At 48.3% G+C, this 17,486-nt stretch overlaps 1 protein-coding gene across 2 annotated transcripts in view; it reads right to left on the reverse strand.

Moving 5' to 3' along the window:
* Positions 1 to 17,486, reverse strand: part of grid1b (glutamate receptor, ionotropic, delta 1b) — a 112,231-nt gene that overhangs the window by 85,819 nt on the left and 8,926 nt on the right. For both annotated transcript variants that reach the window (XM_057037264.1, XM_057037256.1), the window contains exon 2: positions 17,062 to 17,217. In XM_057037264.1, coding sequence (XP_056893244.1) covers positions 17,062 to 17,217 — 156 coding nt within the window. The remainder of the gene's footprint in view (positions 1 to 17,061; positions 17,218 to 17,486) is intronic.

The raw sequence follows: 17,486 nt of genomic DNA on the forward strand, positions 1-17,486 counted from the left end.
ACAGACCACTAGGGGGCAGAGATGAGCACAAAAAGGAACTAAACACTCTAGTTAACGTACAGAAATTACATTTCCATAAATCATCCCATGAACACTGAACAATATTAAAGCAATTTTATTGAGTTATTATTGAGTTATTGATTCGTACAGGGGCCTGTGAGGACAGTTTGCTTTGACCTGCCAATCAAATTCTGAAAAGAAAATCAATACTGTAGTGAAACTTCTCTCTCTCTCTCTCGCTCTCTCTCACACACACACACGTGACACAACACGAGTCGTGTGTGCTCCTCTGAAATATTTTTTAATAGTTTGGTTCTGTGGCAAGCGTCTGGTAAAAGGTTACACGTTAATAAATAAAAGATGAATGGCTTCTCTCCCTCTCTCTCTCTGCTCATATTTCAGCCTCGCTCGGCCCGGAGGACTCGCGCAGCAGATTTCCCTCACGCCGTCTCCTACGTGACAGAAAAGTGAGGAAGAGGAGTGCAGTCTTCATGCAGTTCAACAGGCTGTGTCAGTCTGAGAGGTTCTTGGCTCTAATTGGAGGTTTTTTGTTCTAATGCAACTCCGGTGCTCTGATGGCAGCTTATCCATCAGAGAACATGCAGCGGCAATTTTGGTAATGAGAGGCCATGCCGCCGCCTCTAATGGTACCGTCTTATGAGGCTGAGCCATTTCTGAGAAGTCCTCTCCGTCAATCTTGACCACTCAGCCTTGAAAAACGCAGCTCCTGGGAAATTTGGCCTTTTCGGATTGATAGGTTTCTCCCTTTTCTTTTGTCTGGCAGGTCAGTTCGTTAACAGGTCGATGTTCACGACTGCATTTTTCTTTTACTGTCGTGGAAAACGTGGTTATCAAATGACAATCATCGGGTTTTGGTTCTCGGCGTTGTTACGAAAATGTTGCTGCATTTTGGATGGTCGTGGGGGCCCCCTGCTGGCGGAGATGTGACACGTGCGGACAAGGCCATCCATCCATCACGTATCTCGGCAGTTTGAAGCGTTCCCAAAAGGGTTTTTGTTTCCGTTTTTCGGTCGCTGTCAACGAACTAATCGTTCCTTTCTGCAGTTTTCCCCTCATTCGGCAGGAGAGCGACAGGCTTCACACAAAAAGATTAAAGATTGCGAAATGACAGAAAGTAGATTTCTCGCCTTCGCTCGGCTTTTATCGATAGAGCCGTTCAGCGAAACAGCCGCCATCGTTCCGTGAGCGGAAAAATCAAGACAAGTGCTCGAAAATCAGGACGGGAAAAAAAACAAAACGGCAAAGCAGAAAAGCTGCAATTTAACTGAATGGGCTATAAATCACCATTTTAGTCAGCAGCTTGTGTATTATTTCACGGTTTTCCATTTGTGGAAGAGCAATTACTGCTATCTGTCAGTAAAAACATCAGGCCAAACATCTGCTGGAAATGTAATATTGTCAAATGATGCATTTATGAAACAATTTAAGTTCAGTGTTTAAGCTTAATACACAGGTTCTGTGTCTTAGCTGGAGCTGCAGAAAAGGCTCCCCTGCTGAACTCACCCTGCTGGCCTGCAGATCTTTTTCACGTAACAATTGTAAACATTGATTAGTGATTAGTCTGAAGATGCAAACAGGAATCGACCAGATTTACATTTTCTCCAACATGATCTAAAAACAAGTTCTGTTTTTGTTCCTCTGAAAACACCGAGAATTCCCCCAGCAGAGATGTTTGATATGTAAAAATATGTATGAATCTCTGATGATTCATACAGGATCTTATACGACACAGTTCTCGCATGTTGGATAAAAATGGATAAAGCACCTCAGAACCCTCACCAGGAAGTTCAGAACGCCCTCCTCACCATGGTTTTCATCACCGTTATCTTCATCACCATCGTCTTCATCACATCATCAACAACAACATCATGCTAGTGATGTTAGCGTTGCCGTAGCTAATGTCCAACGCCATAGAACCTATAGAACAGCACTTTTCACGCAGCACTTCCGCCAAAATCCAGGGCTAGTTCCATTAGCAGAGCGGCAACCATGGCAACAGTGGTCAGAGACAACGCAAAGTTGCTATGAATGGTTATGAAAAATGTATGAGCTTATTTCCATACTGGCTTAACTGGGCCAGTCACAAATCATCTAGAGGTCAGAGGTTTGTTCCACAACATTAACTGGGCGGTGGGTTCGGCCGGACCGTTTCAGGTCTGAACGCGTCTGAATTCAACGTTCTTCCCTGCAGGTCACCAGGAAAAGCAAGATGAATCCATTCAGATGCGTTCTGATATTGTTTCATTGGAGCAGGGCTAGTGGGAGAAGCCCTGTCGCAGCCAGCAGATCCTTGGCTGGAGCTGGACCAGAGAAAACCCCCCTGCGATGTCAAAGTCCACTTCCAAGCCCATAAAGAAAAAATGGATGCTAATAGCTGTCTGCTACCGACTGTTTTCAAAAAAACAAGAAAACAAAGGGCGTCTGTGGCGTCCTAATCAGTCTTGTCAGCCGCTGCTGCCTTTTCATCCAGATAATGCACCTCCGTCCAAGGTGAAGACATCACCTCTGCTGAACCCTCTGCACTCGCTGCAAGATTAATTTCTCCAGACTATCCCTTTAAGTGCCACTTCGTCCGGAAAATTAATCCAGCCTAAAATCCAGGGGTGGGTCCTGGCTGCGAGACCCCAACGACAGCAGAGACGATGGTAAAAATAAAGGTTGTTTATATTCTGCAGACGGAACGCAGGTGTCCCCTCAGCGCCACATAAATCGTTGCCGTGTTTCAGAGTGTAGCGGCGGGGAAAGACAGAGGCAAGTTTGTTAAAAATAAACGGAGAAGCACTTCATTCTTGGTGACAGCTGACGTCCGAGCACTCCGACAAATCTGCGGGAACGTGCTGCCACAAGGTCGACAGCGAGGAGATCAACGTGAAGGAGGCTGACGTGTTGCCAAACATAGCGGAATGTAAAGTTAGGTCAATGTTACACTTCACCATAACTACCGACAACCGTTCCCAGGAAAGACATTTGGAGTTAATAACAAGACTTCTCAGGTCATGTGCAGCAGCTAACATGTTAGCATGATGCAGCAAATGGTAGAACTACGATTGATGATTACATATAAATGGACCAGAGAGTCTGAAAAAACATTTTTTTACCCATTAATTTTAGAGTAATCTGAATTTTTACATTCATTAGTCAGAAACCGAGCGCGGTTGACATCCCAGAAGCTTAATCAGGTGGCGCCTACATCGCCCACTGTTTTGTGAAGGGCCGGTGTACAGGATGTCACCATCTTGAGGTTTCGGAGCCAGAAGTAACCATATTTGGATAAAAGGGCGGGGCTATGGGCGGAGTAAAGGGGAGGGTGTGGCTTGATGTCAGGCTACACAGCCCACCAACAGGCTGTATTGTGTCAAATAAACACTATTTTAAGCATTAATATCTAATTAATTATGGAAATGTTTTCAGATGGACTGCCAGATCATATGTTAGGATGATGACATTTCACTGTTAATAGCATCAATGACTGGTCCTTGCTTGACAAATCAGATCAAATGAAAATTGGTTGATAGAAATTAATTTTATTACAGGAACATCAATTATTATTACATTATCGTCATTAGCTTCATACATTATTCCACTCACAGTTAGCATTTAAAGTGCTTTTTAAGGAGCAAAAACATTTTAGCACGTCTCCCACTGCTTTCCCTTACATTTTTAAGCTTTTAACGGTGAAAGCATTAGCAGTCAAGGTCACACAAATCAATCAGAATGATGGAGGTTTCATGGAAAATCAGCCCTGATGCTCTATCATAATGGACTCCTCAGAAATGAATCAACACGCCACAGTTGAGCCCAGCGTGGAAATGCTGAAGGTCCATCAGATGTGTATGTGGGGGGGTTGGCACCTATGTCCTGATTTCCTCTCACCTTCTTCTTTGTTGACTTTATCAGGGTAGCGGCCCTCAGATCAGGCAGCGGCGTTTGTTTTGAAGGCGCGGAAGTTTCCTTCGTGCGCCGACTAGCCTGGAAGCGCACTCTGAAACGAGAGCCGACAAGACGTCACATCGCGTTGAAAATGTATTCGCCAATAAGACAGAACAGCATCAAAGGACGGAGGCGGAGACCGCACTCCTCCACCACTTCTATTTCCATTCTTCTCTGGTTGCTCATGTGCCCACGTCCCTCTTTCACAGTCTGTCCATTTATCCGTCCGTCTCCTCGCTGAGCTCAGCCAGCCATTCATCTCCAGTCAGGAGACTAAAGGCCGAATTCATTAGGGGCCCCCCAACCCTTTATGGAAGGGTTGATAGACAGGCGTGTGTGTGTTTGGGGGGGCAGACTAAGAATAGCGGACAAAAACGGGGCTGAATGTGTCAAGTCCGTGCGAGTCTTTGAATTGTCCAAATGCAGAGATGTTGTCCTCCTCCAGCCTACGGATGAACATGGCAGCTGAGCCTCAGCCGAGCACAAACAGCCTCAGTTTCTGCAAGAGGGCGGTTGACACCTCTGAAGGACGTGGGAAAGGATCCCTGTGTGGCTACTTTAGCGAGTCAATCAGCTTCTGAGATCTTTCAGACCTCAAGATTTCAGTGATTACCAGATGTGAGGTTAAAGATGTTAAAAATCAACAAACAGACGCCTTTGGAGGGAAGCAGATCTCCATCCTACTGGGATCCACCTCCACTAGGTGAAGGTGGCTGGACTTCCTACATTTAACTGTCCTTTTTTGTCCACATCCTGGTGGCTAATTGCACTTTTCTCGATGATCTAACCTCCTGAATTTGCTCACACTTGAAAAATAGACCCGATCCCATCCGTCTCTTGTTTCTCTGTCGGTTTATAGATGTTTGACATCATCCGGAGTCAATCCGAAGCGGCTGGCTTGATCCTCACCGGCCCCACGAGCTGCCGCACATCTACATTTAGATTGGACCCTTAAACGGACCCTGGGTCACTCTTTTTGACACACGTGCGCGCATTTAGAGTGTTTCGGGTACACTTGAATCTCTCTGTCGTTCTGGGAGTGAGCGTGAACCCTCCGTGTATCTACAAGTCCGATTCAAAGGCGCTCTCCGCTGATTGGTTCTTATCGCAGGCTCGAGATAGCTGCCTGTTTTCATCACCGCTAAAGAACATTGGGTTTACTGAGGAATTATCGGCCCTTATTGGCACGAACGCACCAAGACCGACGACCAGAGGATGAGGGCGAGCCGGCCGTGAGTGACAGCGAGGTGATGCCGTTATCTTGCCGGGCCGTGTCGTATTGAACCCCTTCAGGGTGTCTTCAGAGAAGCGGAGCTGAGGGTTTCCAGCCTCAGCAAAGTGGAAAGCGTCCATGTTCGGTGGGTTCTATATCCTCCATCCCGTATTTGTATCTCTGGCGTGTTTGGCTTCGTGTAAAAAAACCAACAAAGTGTGACGGGGAAGTGACTCCGTGCGGCTGTGAAGGACTCGCCGCACAGACGCCTGGTCGAGCTCTCACACCCAAACAAGTTGGGTGTCATGTTTCCGAACCAGAAAATATCCCCACTTGTAATGATAACATCCTCTGGGCACTGTCAGAAATGTCCGCACGCTGACCTCGCCGCACCAATTTTCCCTGACGAGGGCGTTTTTGTCAGCTTCAGTGGGCGGCCTGAGGTGACTGAGCGATGAGGGAGGACTGTCTGCTGCTCTCTGGATCCGTTTCGTGGTCACTGAGCCAGAAAATGTCTTCAGTCCAACAAGTCGACATGTAAACACGATGAGCTCGAGGCCGCTGGCAGCCGTGCGATCGCCATCGCGTCGGCGGCTCCGCTGAAGCTCATGCGAGCGGCGGTACGTTGAGGATTGCGACGCTCGCCGGTGCTGATCTCTGACAGTCGCGCGGTCAACGTACCCGCGATGATGCCAGGAGAAATGTTGTAGTTCTCTCGCCCGCGGCAGGAAGTCTTTCTTTCACGCGTCAACCATCACACGTTACTGTGAAGTTCAAACCATCCATCACGCACTGACATCATGGCTTCCTCCTGAGGTGGGCTGGAAGATGGCGCTGCGGGAAACTTGAACTGGGCCCAACAGATGCCATCTTAGAAGCTCCAACAGACCAGACCTGAACCAGTCCAGTTCTGTCCTCTGGGCGGAGCCTAACACGCAAGAATGGCATTACGCTCTTCCTTATGTTCCATGATTACAGCAGTGTGTGTGTGTGTGTGTGTGTGTGTGTGTGATTGGCTTTTTTATCTTTTTACAGGGAGGGGCGACTGCATGTCTTCCCCTCACCGCAGCTGGAGCTTTCCGGCTGTGTCGGACATCAACTGTGAGGTGAACGTGAATGTTTCGCGACATCTGAGGATTTCCAGAATGATGGAGCCTCTTTTACGTATTAGCGTTGGATCAGACAACAACAATCGGATTGTTGTTTTTATTTTTTAATCCTTTAATACCTGTGTGCTGCAATTTAACGGGTGTCACGCAGGAGACTGAATTATGCTGTCCCTGCACCAATTTTTAGCGTTTATCTCTACAGACTTATTAGCTCATTTAGCTCTGAAGCTAATGATGCTGCTGCAGCCTAAAATTAGCTGGAAAACAAAGTGGCACTGGGGGAGTGTGATTTTCAGAGAAATTAGGTAAAACTCCAACCATCTATGAGCAGAAGGATAATTTGGTGATGCTGGACACGAACTGTGTTTACGGTTGCTATGGCAGCATCATGGCAACTGGGGAGGAAAAGTTTCCTGAAGGACAGAGTGAATCATCACATTCTGCTCCAACAAGGTTACTGGAGTTCATCAGATCCAAACATGAACTGTGGAATGTCTGTGTGGAGCTGCCTGACTGATGAAAATCCACTATACCAACATCAGATTCACTTTTGGAGTGTGTTCTTCACAAGTTTAGACACTGGAACACAAACCTAATGGTAGTTATCTGGATAAATGAGACTCAATATGAAACACATGTAAATTGTATCATCAATTGTGTCAAATGGAGTCTTTTCTCTTCGCACTCTTTCATCCTTTAATGACCAGTCATTGAGAAACAGCGTTTAGATGATAAATAACAAAAGCGTATCAGGTTCTGTGTATGCGGTTCAAGTCTGCCCTCCGGCTGCACTCCCACATCCGCTCGTACTCCTGCACTCAGGCGAAGACCGAATCCGACGTCATCCAAAGCCGAAGCTAAAACAAAACAAAAAGGAATGGAAAAACAAGCCCAGAGGAACAGCCTGCCTCTCCATCAGTTACTCCAAGCCCTGCAGAGGCTCCCCCGAGTCCTGAAAAAAACTACTTTTATTTCTCCTTGAGCGGCGGATTACCACCTCGCTGAAATAAATCCTTCTCCCTCTGCAGAGACAATAAGATTTAGGGCGGATGGAGGCGACCTGCCGACACGCGGAGCCGTTAATGCTGTTCTGGAGAGAAAAAAAAGTGGATACACTAATTCTGCGAGGTCTTCTACACGTTCAGCGATGGAGGTCGGCCGTAAAGAGGGCGGGTCAGTGTTTCTGCGGTGAAAACTGGCTAAAATTGACCGATCGCATCGACCGTTTTCGTTAGCGATCATTCTCTGCAGCCACAGGGACCCTGCGTGGCACGTTTGTCATCACTGTGGAACTGCCATTCCGTGAGAGGACACGTAAAGGCAAAGGCCTCCTTTCTTCCTCGCACAAAAGTGAAAATTGGAATGAGAGCTTCCCTTAAATTCAATCCACAGAGCGCCTTTACAGCTGCCTTTGTGGGAGAGCTAATGGAGACAGAGCAAAAGATTCAGCTCGTCCACATACCACAGCAGAAATGTTAAGGCTGTGGGAGAAAAGCTCTGTCTTTTAATGTCAGGTTTCATTCCTCGCCACGAGGAAATCAACCATGCTGCCCTTCCACACTCCTTTGTGCAAAGGCTTAGACACACTCCTATTACATGCTAACAAAGTCTTAGCTACTTGACACAAAGATGTCCTGTTAGGACACAGGCTAGCACCTGCTAGCGCTCAACTTTGAAGCAGGACATGGCGGCAGTTGTCCGTTGAGTGACAGGGTGGTTTGTTAGACAGTCTGTTCTAAAGAGTTAATGAGGTTCTGGCCCTGCAGCTGTAACCGCGGCGACCACTCACATCCTTTCACTTTCAAAGCGTGTGGGATGAGTCAAGCCGACAGGTGGCTTCCAGAAAGACCAGTCCCTCCATTTCCGTGGAAACTGTTGTCATACCAACAGCAAATTGAGAGCCTGATGGTTCAGCCATTACGAGAGGGAATTCCCTCAACGCAAGCTAACCTGAAACAAAACCATTATTTTCTTTGGGAGGCCGAACGTGATTAAAGTGCTGCATTTACCCTCCCCAGTGGGGCATAAACTTCCCATAGAACTCAACACTTGCATGCGCTAAAACTGGATTAGTCTGGTTTAACGTCACTCAGAAAGGAATTCAGACCTCCCGCAACACCTGATATTCGTCTGAGAGGAACATGCAAGACAGGTGCAGCCGGAAGGTGGATGAGATGTCAAGGCTCATTATTCCAGGCTAATATCTGACTGAAAATCGGTAATGAGCCAAAAACATACCAATGCTGCTGGAAAAATCGATTCAAGTAAAAAAACAAAAACAAATCAGCAGGTACTCAACGTGTTTTTCCCCCCACTGGAATCCAAAATAAGCTAATTACTTCAGAGCTGAAGAGCTAACAAAGAATCCATGTCTCAGTGTTGTCGTGCTTTTTCCTCAGCGATTTTAATTCCCGTTTCTCCCAGAGAGCCGTCTGCCGATCGCTGAGGGCTCAAACAAGCTTAGCAGCTTCCCCACCGCAGAATCATCCCGTTTCCCTTAGACGCCACAGCCGAAAACATCGAAGAGGCCGAGTCACTGCGTCGGTGGCTAATCAGCATCGCGCTCCAAACGTACAATTCCAGCGGCAGCGAGGCGTTCAGGTGTGCTGTCACTCCATGAAGCAATCAGCAGGACGTAGCGTCCAACATGATTGAAGTGCTGATGCTGCCAATTTGCTAATGAGCAAAGCCCGTCACGCTAACATGTTCTGAGCGCTCACATCAGGACATTACATAACGCCCGACGCCATTAAAACGCCATAACCTCTGTTCTCTCCGTGCATAGGCGAGACCCGCTTTATTTTTTTATGACCCTGAAAGTCACTTACAGAAGCACCTGACGTGGCATAAAAGATGCAACGCGCACGTTTAAGGTCGTTTCTGTCCGTCTCCCGCGGACAACGGGAAGTTCGGCTGCAAAGACAAAGAGATCAAAGCGCCTCGTGTGTTTTTTCGGCCTGACTCGAAGCTTCTCTGCGTCTCGACGGCAATAACAATATTCATATCGCCGCCGGTTTGGTGCACTCCAGCTCACGCCGGCTCCGGAAGCTCCTGTGCTCAAAGGCAAACGAAGGAGAACATTAACCAACGCTCAGCGTCTCCCTTCAATTATCAGCAGATGGGGAGTTTCTGACAATCGCAGCTGTTGTGATCATCGCGAGCCGACACTCGAGAACAACAGCGGAAGCGGAACATTTACAGTCGATTCGGGCGGCGTGAACTTCGCCGCCATTGAGGAGGATCCGGTGACACAGAGCTTCCGTGAGCTGCCGCTCCTCCGGTTCTTTAAATCTCGATGTTTCTGCCGCCGCGACGCTCTTAATCTGCCGTTTCCAGCGTCAGCACGCGGGAGGGCGTGTGCGTGGCGCCGCGCTGGGGTTCCCAACAACAATGATTCATGGACGCCGACTCGCTCGGCTTGCTCCCGTTGCCTCCGAGAGGTTAATAAATCAGAAGAAGCACGGGACGGCGAGGACCGCGCCTTCCGAGCCCGGTCGAGGTGATGACTCCATCTAGCCGATAATTGCACAGTTTAAGTGTCGGGGCATGTTCTGGATAATTGGAAGCGCTGGCCTGCTAAATGACGCTACACCGAGCGGCGAGGATGATTCTCACAATGTATTCTTGGCGGCGTAATCGCTTTTCTTCTGGTTTTCTGCGGTGAGCACTCTGGCCTCTTGTTGATGCTGCTGCTGCGAGTAAACACAACAGGAAGGAGCCGTCGGCCAGAAACTGGGGGGGGGGGGGGGGGTTGATGTGCAGATCTGAGTCCTGTTCTGATCCCGAGAACGAGTCAACCTCACAGCTCGTCCGTCCCTGCGATACTCAGGCGCCTGTTGTTCCTACAAGCATCCAGGCGCCAAATCAGGCGAGGCCAAGAAGAAGGGATGGCAGAGGAGCAACAGCCACCATCTCAAAGCGTTAGCGTGACGGCTGGAGGCAAAAATGTGGGCCGAAGGGTCGGCCTTATATCAAGCGTTGCTTCGCTTTAGTCTCATCAAAATAACGGAGCTTCATGATGTCGCGCGTAACGCCGTCTGACATCAGACTTGCACATCGTTTCGCCACCAGCTTGAACATCAACCCTAAACTTGGAGTCCAGTCTTCAAGTCCAGCTAATTGTTCCCAGCTTCATTCCCTCATCTTTTGTTCCGGCGACGACAGATTATTTGGATTCGTCCCACAGACTCGTTGTGATTAGTCAGAATAAAGATTTTTGATCGGACGAGAAATGGAGTTTCAATAAAACTGATGGCGTGTTTATAGAAAACAAACAGCACGAGTCCGTCCACGTGGAATTAATCCGGCGTTGTTGCTCTTTCTGAAGTCGGCAGCAACGAAAACATCAGAGACTCGTTTTTATCTAAAATCTAATCTAAGTGTCACGTTTCACAAAGCCAGAATCAACCCAAACGCCTTCAGCTCTTTTTACATGTCAGACGACCTTTGATGGTCCAAATCTGCAGTTTCATCCGCCGTCGATGCCTTTTTTCCCCCTTCAAACACCATTAGCAGTCCGCAGAGAACATTTCTGTTTTTAACCATCGATAAAAAGTCCCTTTGTTGTTATTTTTTTGAATCGGAGTTACTTCTGATAGCTACTGCGGTCCCGGTTCTCCCGGTTCTGACTCGACTGAGATGTTTGAGTGGATCGATTCGTTACAGCGCCGGGATTCGCTGATGCTATCATCTGTTTCTGGATTCAACCTCCATCCAGGCGAAGGCTTAAAAGGTCATCGGGCCTTTGCAGCCGCGGCTCCCAGAAAATCGGAGGGAATTTCGTGTTCCGAGGACGCTTTAGGGATAAACGGTGTTCTTTGACACGACTGATCGAACAAATGAACTCTTTTTCTGTGGAGCTTCCAACCGTTTTTAAATGAGTGAATCCACATCCCGGATTTGTGGGTCAGGTGAACCGTTCGGGTGCAACCGTCCTTCATCCCTCTCTCTTGTGGCTGACAGTGGGCGTCCAGGTCCAACTTGATGAAGAGGAGCGTATTTACCGCCGACCCGTGAAAGTGAGCGGCCACCCGACTGCCCTGCTACCTGCCCATCGAGCTAAAAAAAGGTCCCACCATTGGAACAAGAACGGCCCACTCAGCTCATTATTTTTTAACAGCCTCAATTTTCACTTCATTACCGCCGGCTCCACCAGCGGCACCGACGCTCCCCCCACTCGTTGAGAAGCCACTCTGCGCTTACAGATATTATTAGATGGGTGATTGACGTCTGCAGTGGGATGACTGTAGTTCAGATCCGCAGATTGAAGCTGCGGGTTGGTAATTGCGACGAGAAATCCGCCGTTTGTGATGTGGGAGCTTAGCAAGAATCGTACCCCCGTAATGACGCCGTGCGTAGCTGCAGTCGGTCTACGCCTGGCGGCCTCTCAGCTCCGGACAGACTACCTATGTGGGACTTCCTGGGCAGCAGCGAGACCTACGCTCGTGTCCCCAATCAGAAATGACAAGCAGATGGCCGATGGTTGATCTATCGCAGCGCTGAAGCTCTTCCTGCTGTCACAGCGGCTCCAGTCAGCCGCAGTGAAGAGGAAATATGGGCCCATCGCAGGTTCTGCAGCCTCGCAGCAGCTTAGTGCAAACACAGAGACCCGGTGCAGTTCAGGACGGGCCGTCGCAGCTGTTGGTATCGACAGCAAAGGGATTTATATGTCGTTAGGGGGCCCAACCGAAACCAAGAGGCTAAGAGACGACATCAGCAAGACCAAACCTTAGTAACATCACTGCTCAGCTTCCATCAGCGGTTCTCAAACTGCAGCCACAGAAGGTGGAAGCATTTTCATCTTCACGTTGGGGAGGTTTTCGTGTTGGGGGAACCTCTCCTCCACCTTCTGTGGCTGGAGTCTGAGGTCCTCGTCCTCACCTGAATGTCTCACCAGGTTCTACCCACAGCAGAAGCGCTAAAATCTCTAATCTAATCCGATGTCTTACTGAAAAGGCCTCTGGCACCACATAGTGGTCACAGCCTCCAAACTGGGAGGGAAGAAAAGCTGGATTCTGTGGCAACATCTTATAAGATAATTGTCGCTCTCTATTAAATGTTAAAGTGGGGGAGAAGATGGGGGGCAGAGTGAGAGACATCAAGGGAGGGAGACAAAGGCAGATGGAAAGTCAGAGTTGAAGTGAGGGAGACGGGAAGAAAAGGGGAGGAGGGAGGGAGAGAACAGCGGCGTCTCCGTGGTACCGTCTCTCCTTTTGTAGTTTGATGATTCCCTGCAGATTAACAACGTCTCAATCACAGAGAAACAGGTGGCCCTTTGAATTGTCAATAAATTCAATCTTATTATGATCATTACATGAATAAAGTGATGGAAAAGCAGCTTCCAGGGATGAGGTCCCCAGGGAGCAAAGAGCAGAGAATACTAATGAAGCCCATCCCCTGACAAAATCAAGAGCCGAAATTGCTTCGAAATTTCTTTCCACAGCCGTGTCATCAGCTCTCCTGACGCTGAGTGTCATCTATTACAGAACAAGTACCTCACCTACAGGTTCTCGGGCCACTTTCCACCCTTTGCTGAGGTACGCGATGCGGCCTGGACCCGGAAGGTTCAACAAAAATTCGCTTGACGACCACTAACATCGATCGACTTGCTAATATCCGTAATGGTGAATGTTTTAGAGCATCGGAGAAGATGGACAGGAGGAGGACTGGATGGGGTTTTGTTTACTAGTTTGAAACCACCTCTGGGGCAACCAGCAGTGATGGGGCAGCCAGCAGGGGGCGCCTCAGATGTGGCGAGGGGCTCTGGCGTCATCCATCTTGATAAAGTGGAGACGCAGCCACCACTTGAAAACCTCTCTGATGTTTCCTGCGTGACGGAGCGGACTTGTCCGTTTTGTTGCGCGTCCGCTGGTAACCGTTTGATTTAGTGACATTTCCAGAGTCTTAACGGGATTCCCCTGACATTTAAATACTTCGACAGCACAGAGACGGCGTTGCTCCAGATTGGTTTAAATCCACGAGGGCCAAGTTTAAGAAGAACCTACGGTAACTGAAGTGATCATACTGGGATCAGAGAGAGAGAGAGAGAGTGTGTGTGTGTGTGTGTGTGTGTGTGTGTGTGTGTGTGTGTGTGTGTGTGTGTGTGTGTGTGTGTTGGGAGGGGGATATCTCGGCCCCGAGCCTCTTCTGTGTCCTTGAGAATATCTTTTATCCCTCCTTATCATGCTCTCCCTCCTCCATCCTTCAGGGTTGGCGTTTGAATGCCTCCTTAATCCCCCGGAGACGTCGAGATGGTCACGTGTGTCTCCGGCTCAACATATTCAAACTGTGTAAACATGTTTATTTTCCTTATTAACACATCACGGTCAGGAGGTGCGCGTGGATGCCACGGAGGCTCCCAAGTGGTGTTTGGATTCAGGTGTCTATGGAAATTTTGGGGGGAAATACTGCACAGCTTTGACTGGGGTCAAAGGTCACCGTAGTCACATGCCTGGAAACCTTGATTGAACTTCTCTTAAAGCATAAACCAAAAAATAATGTTTTTGAATAAAAAGGCACCAAAGAAGCTGCTTCGGGAGCTCTTCAAGGGTTCATTCTCTTGCTCAAGGGCACTTGGGTAGGTAATACTCAGAGTACCAGTGGATTATTCGTGTTTAATCACGATTAGGTCAGCTTTCTCTGTTGACATCACTCGGTTTGGCCCCGCCCTCGCCACGCTCCACCAGCTACAGCGTTAGCAAGCACGTGCACCAGCGGCGCGGGAACGTTATATCGTCGCTTTAATAAATAAAACATTTCATTTCATCAGCCCAGAAGGTTTTACAAGTTGAAGAGGAAGTGAGCAGTTGAAATCGCTGCGAGTCGGACACCGCTCGACGGAACCGTCCGTGACATCCGGCGACGTCACGGCGGCTCCAGCTGATGCGGTTAAACCGGATCTGAGCTGGTGGAGGAGCAGCTTTCCATCTCAGCCTCTTTGTGGAGCGCTCCAGGCGTGTAATCCGAGCTCATTTCTCTGACAGATGCTTTCACTGATTTTAATTCTTCCATTGGAGGATCATGCATCGCATATCTGCCTGCGTGGATGAAGAGCCGCTATCTGTGTAAACAGACGCCGTGGCGACAAAAGAGGCACGCGTGAAAAGATTGGGAACCCCGGAGAGAAGTCGACAGCCACACAGAGACCGCTCATCTGACTGTTCATGATCAGCAGTTCTTCCACTGGTGGGTGTTCCAGAGTTCATTCCATACAAAACTGCACAAGTGCCAACAGATGCAACAAAGTGCCTCCGGGGGCAGAAGAAGAAGAAGAAGCATGTTCGCTACGTTACTCCTCCAGTGTGCAAATGTCAAAGCGCCCTTTAAAGCGCTCTGACGTAAACTGCAGCGAACAAAACGCGACACTGGCCCCCTCCGTGCTGACAAAGTGCCCTTTAAACGGCTGCACTGTCCCACGCATGAAAGACATGGTAATGTGTCAGCAGATGATAGTGTCCCTCAGAATGCTCTGACTGTGGACAGAAGATGTTAAAGTGTCCCTCAGAATGCTCAGACTGTGGACAGAAGATGTTAAAGTGTCCCTCAGAATGCGCTGACTGTTGACAGACGATGTTAAAGTGTCCCTCAGAATGCTCTGACTGTGGACAGAAGATGTTAAAGTGTCCCTCAGAATGCTCTGACTGTGGACAGAAGATGTTAAAGTGTCCCTCAGAATGCTCTGACTGTGGACAGAAGATGTTAAAGTGTCCCTCAGAATGCGCTGACTGTGGACAGAAGATGTTAAAGTGTCCCTCAGAATGCGCTGACTGTTGACAGACGATGTTAAAGTGTCCCTCAGAATGCTCAAACTGTGGACAGAAGATGTTAAAATGTCCGTCAGAATGCGCTGACTGTTGACAGAAGATGTTAAAGTGTCCCTCAGAATGCGCTGACTGTTGACAGACGATGTTAAAGTGTCCCTCAGAATGCTCAAACTGTAGACAGAAGATGTTAAAGTGTCCCTCAGAATGCTCAAACTGTGGACAGAAGATGTTAAAGTGTCCCTCAGAATGCTCTGACTTTGGACAGAAGATGTTAAAATGTCCCTCAGAATACTCAAACTGTAGACAGAAGATGTTAAAGTGTCCCTCAGAATGCTCTGACTGTGGACAGGAGATGTTAAAATGTCCCTCAGAATGCTCAAACTGTGGACAGAAGACGTTAAAGTGTCCCTCAGAATGCTCAAACTGTGGACAGAAGATGTTAAAGTGTCCCTCAGAATGCTCTGACTGTGGACAGAAGATGTTAAAGTGTCCCTCAGAATGCTCTGACTGTGGACAGCAGATGACAAAGTGTCCTCACAGGGTACCACCAACCATGAGTGGACAAAAGCCGCTGAAATGCCCGTTTAGAGTGGTTCCAAAATGTCCTCCAGGGAACTCGGGAAGGCGACAAATAATGAGCCGCCTCGATGTTCCCCTCTCTCCGTGCCCGCTTTTTCATCACACCAGATGTTCCAAATGTTAACAACCTCTGATTGGTCAAGGGCATCGGACCCAGAAGCCACGATGGAGAAGGAAAGTGGAGGCTGATGGGGACGCATGCTTTAGGACAATATTTGGTTTGTGAAGATGCTTATTTAGATCTATCAAAATTAAAATAGAAAAAGAGAAATGGAAAAACTCTTTGACCATGACAACCAACCACACAGACACACACACTCACACACACACACACACACTCCTTGAGGCAGGGTGTGAATCCTACTCTCATTACCCATAATCCACTACAGCCAAGGCTGTCATCCAAGTCTCTGAGGACTAAGGATCATGGGGGCTCAAAGAAAAAAGGTCAAGGCAAGATAGAAACCACACACTCTCTCTCTCTCTCTCTCTCTCTCTCTCTCTCTCTCACACACACACACACACACATACAAACACACACACACACATATTCTGTTTGATTGTGTTCTACTAAGACTTGAAGAAACTTTGACATAAATACTGATGCTGTTTACTGAAAAGTCAAAGAATTCAGGCACCGTTTGACGCAGTTCTGAGGGAGATCTACCAGAAAATGACTGGTTTTCTGGTAGATCCTTTGGTTCTGCTGGAGATGTGTGTCATCAGATTTGCACACTCTGTGAATCTGTAAAACAGGTGTGTGTGTGTGTGTGTGTGAGGGTGTGTGTGAAAAAGAGAGAGTGGCTGTGAATGCTAAGGTGAGGGAATAAGTTAAGAAGTGAGTGACAATGAACATGTGTGCATGTGTATGTAGTTTTGTATGTGTGTGTGTGTGTGTGTGTTGTGTGTGTGTGTGTGTGTGTGTGTGTGTGTGTGTGTGTGTGTGTGTGTGTGTGGTGTGTGTGTGTGTGTGCGCGCGCATGTTGCCTCACCGGCACCATCATCAACCCATCACTTCATCCTCATCAGTTCATTCACATCAGCATCATCTTCATGACAACAGACACTGATAGGATGTAATTATCGGCCCCGTCACCATGGTGATCTGTCATCACAATCATTAAATATCTATTATTTCCATAATCAGCCCTCATCAGCTTCATTCCCAACAATGGAGCAGGGATTTCTGGGTCACTGACGCCCCTAACAAAACAGCACCTGCCACGCGGCTCAGTGCTGCCCCCTAGCTTCACCTGAGGGCATCAAACGCGCCGAAGCCGGAAGAAGGAAAGAGGGATGAAAGGGTGAAGAGGGGAAGCAGATTAGACTGAGAGCATGGTGGCAGAAAGCAAACCACAGTATTTATGAGGCCGACACCCTAATCACCAGGAAACGACCAGCTTTCTCAACATGGACACCCTCAACCAGTCACAGAGCAGCGTCCTACCTTCCTGCACCGCCTGGAACGGGTTGTTGGGCTCGATGAGTTTGATGGAGTGTGTGATCTTCTCGCTCTGCAGGACGTCGTCGCTGAGGCTGAGGTCGGACACGGCGAGCTGGAACACCTCGTCGTCCCGCATGGCGTTCTCCTCAAAAATGGCACCTGCGTGAAAAAACAAAAGAGGAGAAATTGAGTTCGATTCCAATCTCGGCGCCACGGTTCCTCCACGTTGGGCTGAAATTCATCATCTAGGAATCCAGCAAATAGTCAACAACAATAGTTTTGGGTTGTTTTTTTTCATTTTCCTGCACAAAATGATCTCAAATTTTAAAAAGGTCCTTATTTTTGAACATTTGGATTGAAGCAGAACATTTGGACGGGTGGAAGCAGATTTGGACTCTCCCGGTGAGGAAAGACCAGAGAGACTGATT

The sequence above is a fragment of the Takifugu flavidus genome, chromosome 1 (assembly GCF_003711565.1).
Source record: "Takifugu flavidus isolate HTHZ2018 chromosome 1, ASM371156v2, whole genome shotgun sequence".
In the NCBI taxonomy this organism is placed as follows: domain Eukaryota; kingdom Metazoa; phylum Chordata; class Actinopteri; order Tetraodontiformes; family Tetraodontidae; genus Takifugu; species Takifugu flavidus.